General features: G+C 40.5%; 1 protein-coding gene across 6 annotated transcripts in view; it reads right to left on the bottom strand.

Annotated features, from left to right (window-relative positions):
- Window positions 1-1,913: 1,913 nt before the first annotated feature.
- FAM234A (family with sequence similarity 234 member A) overlaps window positions 1,914-9,319 on the bottom strand; it is a 71,168-nt gene continuing 63,762 nt past the window's right edge. For 5 of the 6 annotated variants that reach the window (XM_031945690.1, XM_031945689.1, XM_031945693.1 and 2 more), the window contains 3 exons: window positions 6,448-6,588; window positions 6,111-6,213; window positions 4,093-5,919 (listed from right to left, as the gene is read on the bottom strand). In XM_031945690.1, coding sequence (XP_031801550.1) covers window positions 5,711-5,919; window positions 6,111-6,213; window positions 6,448-6,588 — 453 coding nt within the window. In that variant the 3' untranslated portion in view covers window positions 4,093-5,710. Of the gene's footprint in view, window positions 3,850-4,092; window positions 5,920-6,110; window positions 6,214-6,447; window positions 6,589-9,319 lie in introns of those variants that run through there. The other variant, XM_031945692.1, reaches the window with a different exon arrangement.

Here is a 9,319-nt window from a genome sequence, read left to right as displayed (position 1 = left end):
TGAACTTGATACCTTAAATGTAGGGTGGTCCCTCCTACCCAATAGTGCTTCTCTCAGTGCTGCCTAGGATTACATTTTTTTTTTTTAGCTGCCATGTTGACTTGTTGAACTCAGTACACTAAGATCCCTAGATCTTTTTCGGATGAACTTTTGTCTAGCCATACCTACCATCTGTAGCTTGCACTTATAAAGTTAATTTTCTGGATTCAAAACTGAAAACTTAATTTATCCCCACTAAAGTTTATCAAATTAGATTTGGCTCAGTACTCCAGCATGTCAGAACCTTTTTGGATACCAATATTATCATCCAACATGTTAGCTTTTTGAAGGCAAGCCAAAATAAGTGTTGGCTACTTTCATTTTTGGCAGAGCACACTAGCACATGTCTATATAATTGGAGTCCTCTGCCACTATTGTACCATGCCTCTCTGCCAGGTTTAGGATGTTTCTGAAATTTCTCATTTCCTTTTTGTCCAGAAAAGATGTTGCAATGACAATATCAGTTCTGTTCCTGTCTCTGTTGATCTTTATGCAAATGTTTTCCACCATGTTTTCTTCCTCAAATTCCTGAAGTTTTAAAAATAGACATAAATATCACAATATACAGTGCTGTTCTCTATCCTGCCCTCTATCTCCATCCCTTTTTACCCAGCCTGATCCTCTTGAATCTTTCCAAAAGCTGTCACAGGTCTCATTCCACCAAGTCTCAGTAGTGACCCATAAGCAAATTTTGCTTCCTTTATTATCACTTTCTTGTCTTTGCCCCCAAAGTATCTGATTTACAAAAGCATCTGAGCCCATGGATCATTTCTACTCCTTTTTTGGATTTTACCTCTTGTGTACTTCTGGGTAGCTCTACTGCTGTTATTGGTAATTAAGGGATTTCCTCCTATCCTTTTTTTTTCTTTTTTCACTTAAATCTCTTTTGAGAGAGGCAGCATGGGGTAGTACAAAGTATCAAAGACAGGGAACTGCAGCCCAACACTCCTCCAAACCAGATTAAAATGGAATCAGGAAATATTAACAAAATAAAAATACATCAGAACATAAATAATGTCTATATGTATTTTTCTAAGTGGATACAAAGCCCACAGGCCCTGTTTCTATTTACACCACTGTTGTAGTGAATAAAGCAGGCATCTGAGCCAGAAAGACCCAAGTTTAAGTGTGACACATACTGTATGATCCTGATCATTAATCACTCAGTGCCCACAGGCAACTCTCTAAAACTATAAAATGCAGATGATAACCTACAATGGCAGAGGGAATTTCCTTATCTCGAAGTTACCTATGTAAATGAAATCACTGGTCTAGTTCCTGTCTCTATTAAGTAACTAGATCTACAAGGCTCCATTTTTACTAGTCTCATTAGGTCAATTTCATCCTTTAAAAGAGCCCATCATTCCTATGTTTTAACCTGTGACCCAAAAATCTAAATCTATTTCTACCTTGCCAGTTGTTTACTTTCTAAACTTACCTGTTTCTTTTTCCTTCCACTTAATAGTATTTTTTTTTTTTTTGACCAATTACATGTATGGATAGTTTTCAACATTCACTTTTATAAGATTTTTAAGTTCCAATTTTTTCTCCCACCTCCCTTCCCTTGACTCCCTTTTCTCCTACCCTTCTTCCCCTGATTCTTCCCCAAGACTGCAAGCGATCTGATACAGGTCATACATGTGCAATCATGTTAAACATACTTCCACATTAGTCATGTTGTGAGAGAAGAATCAGAACCAAAGGAGAAAATAATGAGAAAGAAAAAACAAAAAAGGGAAATAAAAGGGGAAATATAGTATGCTTCTGTATTTGGAAAAAATAAAATACTACTAAGAAAAAAGAAATAAAGTATGTTTCCCATCTGCATTTGGACTCCATAGTTCTTTCTCTGAATGTGGATGGCATTTTCCATCATGAGTCTTTTGGAGTTGTCTTGGATTTTTGTATTGCTGAGAACTTACCTTTTTCTTCTGAAGGCTTTACCTTCTATTTATTGGCAGACAAATGAAAAAGACCACTCACATTTGTGCCTGTCAAGTTATCACTTTTGCAACCTCGACTCGGTAGTCCTTAGCAATGAATTCTGGTGGCACCGTTAATTGGGTGGTGCAATCCTTGGGTTTGACAGCTTTGGGGAGGTTCTCAACGTTTCAGACTTCTCTAGGACCAATGGCAAGAATCACTAACCAATACTAACATTCTCTCTTTCCTATCATTGCAGCATTTTTTTCAAGTTTGCTCACTACCTTTTCTTCTAAGGAAGATCTGCTTGCCCTTTGAGCATGGATAGAAGTTATCTTTTCATGACAGGAAGATAAATATTCTATGAGAGTTTTGCATAACTCACATTTACCCAATGATATAGAAAGTTTGCAAAAGCATAGTACAAATCTCACACAAAGACTTTTATCACCCACGTTTTCCAGATGAGAAACTTGAGATTTGGAGCAGTAATTAGCCTATGTTAACATAGGTGGGTTATAAATCCAAGTTTCCTTGACTTTATCTACTACCCCAGTTCTCCTCACCCTGTACAACTGCAAGGTTTATAAAGTAAGGTAAAAGTTGGCTTTAGAGTTAGGAAGAACTTGAAACTTTTGGTGCTTTAAGCTGCAATGAGTGCTGATCGGCAAAGGTAAAGTATGTTTGTCTCATCTGGAGTTGCCTATTGTAATTGCAATCCGACTTCCATCCCTATCCTCATTCTCATTCTCATTCTCCTTACCACTGCTCACCTTCATTAGTAATTACACCTCATTTTGTGGCTTTCTGAATTGGGCTTGAAATCAGGAAGTCCTTAGATGCTTACTGTAAGACCTGGGAGGTCACTTAACCTGTCTGCCTCATTAGTTTTTTCATCTGCAAAATGGGGATGATAACAGGACCAATCTCTTGGGATTCTTGTGGGAATTAAATGAGATAACTGCAAAGCACTCAGGACAGTACCTGGCACATGGTGAGCACTATTTAAATATCAGCTATTATCATCATTTATCCCTTTTCACCTGAATTCCCTTGTGAACAACATGGAAGGTGATTAGCAGAAAGAAAGCCTATAGTTTATAACTCAGGTTGTGTATATGAAGCCTCAGCCTTAGTACCAAGCAGATCCTATCCCAAGCTGACTAAGGCCCACTTCGAAAAGTTGCATGGAACCCCACCCCTCCACTCCCGGCTCCAAGTCTCTACACTAAGACGTAGAGTTCCGCGTATACCCCTACATTTAAAGAGCCCTGTTCTGCTCAAGGGAAAAGCAGAATGGCAAGGTTTGGGGCAGAGGCCTATTTCCAGCACTGGGTATAATGATGGATATAAAGCACCTAAAGCTCAGCAGGAGGAAGCCAAAGTAATTTGTAAGAATGAACAAAAGGATTCACAGATGTGGCAAGTGAAGCATAAGCAAAGCTGAGTGAGAAGCCAAGGTGGGCCTTGTCCTCCCTGGCTGGAGCAGTGACTGGGGAGGTGAAAGGTGGCTTTTCCAGGTAACCAGCTGGACACCTTCTCCAAGGTCCTCTACTTGAATTTAAGGCAGTAACAGGGGAATTCCTAGAGTCTGGAGTGGGTGACGGGGCACAAGCACTTCTAAGAAATTCCCTCCTCTTGCTTCTGTGGGTCTCTTATCAGAGGAGAATAATTCCAGGATCAGTTCACTGTTCAATTCAACAATTTTGCAGGAGATGCTGAGTGGATGAACACAGACCTGTAAACATCCCAAACTGTGATTCAAAAATCTTTAGATGAGAGTAAGACATGCACACGAATAAGTGTACTTTGAGACACTTGGGGATGATCCTCTTTGGCTAGGATCATCACAGCAGGCTGTAGAGAGGGAACAAAGCCAAGGTAGACCTTAAAGTAAAGAGAGGATTTTAACAGTTTATGAGTGGGAGTGGGGAACATGGACCTGAGAATATTTTCAGGAGGTAATTTATCAAAATTCATCTGGGCTGAAGGGCAGGTCGGCAAACAGTGAGAGCTGGGCCCATATCTTACATCTGTCCCACTGAAAGACAGTCCCAGGGAGGTCCACTTCCACAATGGGGGCATTTCCAAACAAAGCAAAAACACTGACTGAAAAAGACCAATGGAGACTGCAGTGTTCAAATAATTTGTATTAAGTTATAAAGGCCAAGCTCTGTGATCTAGGGCATGTCCTAAGCTGCCCTGAGAGGGGCACCTTAGTCAGTCCTTCATTCTATAAGCCACTGAGTATGGGGGAGGAGGCCATCATCTCAAGCCTCCATGCAGAAGTGCTGCTCCGGCCCTGAGGGACTAAGGAAGTGGCCATTATTGACTTCACGTTTCTGACTTCAGCAGATGATTAGTCCAGTTCACTTTGATTTCATAAAGAAATAAAACAGCCAAGAAAGCCACTGTTTCCTATTGATGCTGGTGTAAAGAATTTTCCCGAATGTGTGTCCTCTCTGCTGGGCATGATTTGGAGTTTATGGCACAAGTATCCTACATGTATAGATTTAAAACCACTGAATTCTGTGAGTAACTGGCTTCACCTCAGTGCTTCACCACAGCCACACAGAGACTTATCACCTCCTGCTCATCAGCAAGCTGATGGGAACAGTGCTGTCCCCTGCAAACTGTAACTTTGGAGTTTCTAGAGCCCTATCTCCTCACCGCCATCTCAGAATCCCCAGGACTGAGTCCAAGGAGTTCCTGAAGTTTGCCACTGGACCAAGCTAAAGAAAGCTCCCTGCATGAGGGTTTGGGGGTGGGATGAGGTTCTTGAACAGAGGAGCTAATGCAACAGCCACCAAAATAGAGTCCAGGGCCATCCTGGAGGTGAATACAATCTAAAGGGGCTATAAACAGGAGAGAGGGCCAGGTGTCTCTGCTGACACCTACTCACAGGAGCTGGATGTTCAGATCTTAATCAAGAGGATGCTGCTGTCTGAACAGAGGTACTTCCACAGCAAGTTTGGGAAAGCTGGAGAAGGGATTATCATCTGCTTCAGAATTTCCTCAAAGCATCAGTACTTGTCATTCTATGTTACCTTATTTCCTTTCTCAGGACTCAGGGACTTGGCTACATGGAGATGCTCCTTGACAGAGATAGGAAAATCATCAGGAAAGCATCCCACCAACCCCAGCCTAACTCAGGAGCCCCAGACTTTATATTCTGTCAAGGAGGAAATCTTGGCAGAAATGGAATAAATTGGCCCCAGTAAAGTAGATGGCCTCATCTTTAGCTTGGAGGGCTGGGCATGGCTGTCTTTAGGAAGTTTTGGCCATGGCTGTGAATGAGAAGATGGGAGGGAACCCGTTTGGAGAACTGGTAAAGCCTTAGAGAGAATCAAAAAGAGAAAAATCCCCCTTCCCTTACCAAAGGCAAAGGAATGAAGATACATGAAGAAAGTGGGATTAAATACTATTAAAGGTATAATGGGTTAAACTTTCCCTGAGTTACCTTTCCTAATTGTTCCTTACAAAATGCCATCTAAACTCTGAGGCTCAGAGTAAGGCACCCGGAGAAAGATGGGATAAATGACTCCAATTCTGTCTCCACAAGAGAAGGAAAGTGCACTTCTGGCCTATGCACATGATAGGTCAGTTTGGAGAACATGTGAAAAACAGAATTTTCTTGGATTTTTATAGCTGTGTTTTATAGCTGAAAAGTTTTCAGTTGATTTCTGAGGGAGGAGGAAGAAAAACAAGAGGGGAAAAACAGATTCCGTTCTCACTGCTGAGGAGAAGTTCATGTTTCCCTCTTGTATCTCAGCTCATAAAACCGGTCCTTAATGGTCTGGTCATTCTCAGGCCTCGTCTGCCCCAGCCAGATCACCTTAGCATTTAGGACGCTCTCTTTCAACTTTTCCTTTGATAGAGACACCTGGCCAGGCAGGTCCGCACTGGTAGGCCCAGTCAGCAGCACATAAGAAGCATGGTGCTTCTGCTCAAATATCACTGTAGTGGGGGAGACATGAGGGGTTGGGTCTCTCTGAGGTCCCTAGAAAACCAGCCGTCCCACCAGCCCTGCACCAAAGGCCCTTTGTTTTCTCCCTGGAAAGCCCACCATCCCAGGTTGCCAACAATTAAAACCAAAGGGGAAATGAGAGATGAGCATCCAGGTCTCTCGAGCAAGGGTTTCTACTTACCATTAAAGGCCACAATGTTTTTGGTAGTATTGGTAAGTTCCAAAAGGACATAGGGTAAAATTGGGTGGAACATATACAGGGTTTTCCGATAGTCACCAGTTTCCTATGAGAACAAAAGAGTCAAGAGATAGTTAGTGTGCTGTCCATCTTGGCATGCTCTGGCCTCCTGGGCACCTCTTGGGGCCCCCCTTTTGCTCCCTTCCTGCCACCCCAAAGAAATCAGATACTTTAGTTAGAGGGAACCTTAAAGATAATTGATTTTGCACAAGAAAAGTGGCAGAGTTGGGACCTGACCCATGGCCTCCGAGGCCAGGCCCAGTGTGGGCTCTGCTCATACCGTCTGGTTCCTGCTGTCCCAGAAGAAGAAGGCAGAACGCTGATCTATCGTTGTTACGCTGGTTATCTTGGGAATCCCTGGGAACGAGTTTAGAGTGAGGTTCCAAAGGATCTCTCCTGAGGTGGCGTCCACAATCAAGATCTGAGAGAAGAGGAAGACGCACTGGGGGCAGGTACTACACAAGATGGGAGGGGGCAGCTCATGGGGCTTCTGCCAGCCTGGGCCAGTGACTGCCCACATGGAGCTGCTCCTGACATGTTAGAGATCAGGGTGGGGCTCTGGGGCAGAGGATAGAAAGTTGGGATTAAAATGGTGATATTAACTCTGCAAAGTAGGATCTATTATCACCTCCACTTTATGCAACAACCCTGGGAAACAGGTACAATTACTATCATTTCCATCTTACAGTGGAGAAAATGGAGGCAAAAAGGGATGAAGTGATTTGTCCAGGGTCATGGAACTAGGAAATATATGAGGGAGGCTCAATTTGAATACAAACTTCTGATTCCAATGCCTGAGCTACGTCTGCCGTAAGGTAAGGCATGACCTTCTGCCTTCATGGGATTTACTGTGCCAAAAAAGGCGATGACACATTCACAAATAATATAAAATAACGTGGTAGGTGGATCTTGGGATCTATCCATGGGCACAGAGGGATTTCATATAGTAAAGATAGAATTTCCAGGTGGAAAGAAAGTCCCTCCACCATGACAGATCAGTGTCTTCTCTGCAGCAGAATCTAACAGAGCTGCCAGAGGAGCACTGAGAGGTTAAATGATTTCTGAAGGCAAATAGTCTTGTCTGTGTCAGAAAGGGATCTCTAGCAAGGTCCTCCTGGGTCTGAGGCCAGTTGTTCTGTCTCCTATACTGGGATGCTTTTTAGTAAGGCAGGGAATTAGAGAGCTGGGAGCAAAGGAGAAAGAAAGAGGTGAGAGAAAAGGACAGAGGAAAGGAAACTTCCTGGAAGAAGTAGCATTTGAAAAAGTGGATTTTAAATGAAGGTAAACAAATTTCTTTTGTGAAACAGATATGATGATGATACCTAAAACAGGAAGGGCCAAAACAGAGAAAAAAATTACAATTTCCCTAATGAATATTGATGCAAAAATATTAAATAGAATATTTGCAAAGAGATTACAGCAACTTATCACTGGGATAAAACACTATTACCATAGTGGGATTTATACCAGGAATATAGGGCTTGATTAATATCAGAAAAACTATCAGCATAATTGACCATATCAATAACAAAACTAATAGAAATCACGTTAACCTCAATAGATGCAGAAAAAGCATGTGACAAAATACAACACCTATTCCTAATAAAAACATTATACAGAATAGGAATAAATGGAATTTTCCTTAAAATGAAAAGTTGCATCTATCTAAAACCCTTAGCAAATATTATATGTAATGGTAGTAAGCTAAGAAGCATTCCCAATAACTTGAGGGGTGATTGATACAAGGTTGCCCATTATCACCACTATTATTCAACATTGTACCAGAAATGTTGAATAATAGTTACTGAAATATTCTCAAATTGAAGGAATCAGAGTAGGGAATGAGGAAAAAACTTTTTATAAATGATATGATGGTATACTTAGAGAATCAATTAAAAATCTACTAGAAACAATTAACAACTTCAACAAAGTTGCAGGACATAAAATAAATCCATAGAAATCATTGACAGTTCTATATTTGCCAAAAAAGCCCAGCAGCAAGAGATGAAAAGAGAAAACCCATTTAAAATAACTGTAGACAATATAAAATATCTGGGAGTCTACTTGCCAAGACAAAGTCAGGAACCATATGGACACAATTACAAAACACTTTTCAAACAAATAAAGTAGGATCTAAACAACTGGAATTGTTCGTGAGCAGGCCAAGCTAATATAATAAAAATGACAATTCTACTTAAATTAATCTACTTATTCACTGCCCTATTAAACTCCCCCAAAAACTTCTTTATAAAAAATGAGAAAATAATATGGCAGAAACTAGGCATTGATCCACACCTAATACCCTATACCAAGATAAAATCAAAATGGATTCATGATTTAGACATAAAGAATGATATTATAAGCAAATTAGAAGAGCAAAGAATAGTTTATCTCTTAGATCTGTGGAGAAGGAAGGAATTTGTGACCAAAATATTGGAGTTCATTATTGAACACAAAATAAATAATTTTGATAACATTGAGTTAAAAAGCAGACAAGATTAAAAGGGAAGCAATAAACTGGGAAAACATTTTTACATTCAAAGGTTCTGATAAAGGCCTCATTTATAAAATATAATTGAGAACTGACTCAAATTTATAAGAATTCAACAATTCTCCAATTGATAAATGGTCAAAGGATATGAACAAATTTCAGATGAAAAAATTGAAACCATTTCTAGCCAAGAAAAGTTGCTCTAAATCACTACTGATCAGAGAAATACAAATTAAGATAACACTTAGATACCATCACACACCTGTCAGATTAGCTAAGATGATAGGAAAAGATAATGATGAATGTTGGAGGGGATGTGGGGAAACTGTGATAAGTGGAACTGTGGACTGATTTGACCATTTTGGAGAGCAATTTGGAATTATGCCCAAAGGGCATTCAAACTGTGCATACCCTTTGATCCAGCAGTGTTACTACTAGGCTTATATCTCAAAGAGACCTTAAAGAAGGGAAAAGGACCCACATATGCAAAAATGTTTGTGGCAGCCCTGTTTGTAGTGGCAAGAAACTGGAAACTGATTGGATGCCCATCAATTGGAGAATGGCTGAATAAGTTATGGTATATGAATGTTATGGAATATTATTATTCTATAAGAAACAATCAGCAGAATGATTTCAGAGAGGTCTAGAGAGACTTTCATGA

This window comes from Sarcophilus harrisii, chromosome 1, assembly GCF_902635505.1.
Source record: "Sarcophilus harrisii chromosome 1, mSarHar1.11, whole genome shotgun sequence".
Classification (NCBI taxonomy): domain Eukaryota; kingdom Metazoa; phylum Chordata; class Mammalia; order Dasyuromorphia; family Dasyuridae; genus Sarcophilus; species Sarcophilus harrisii.
Note: the sequence above shows the minus strand (reverse complement) of the source record. Positions and strands in the feature narration are given on the sequence as shown.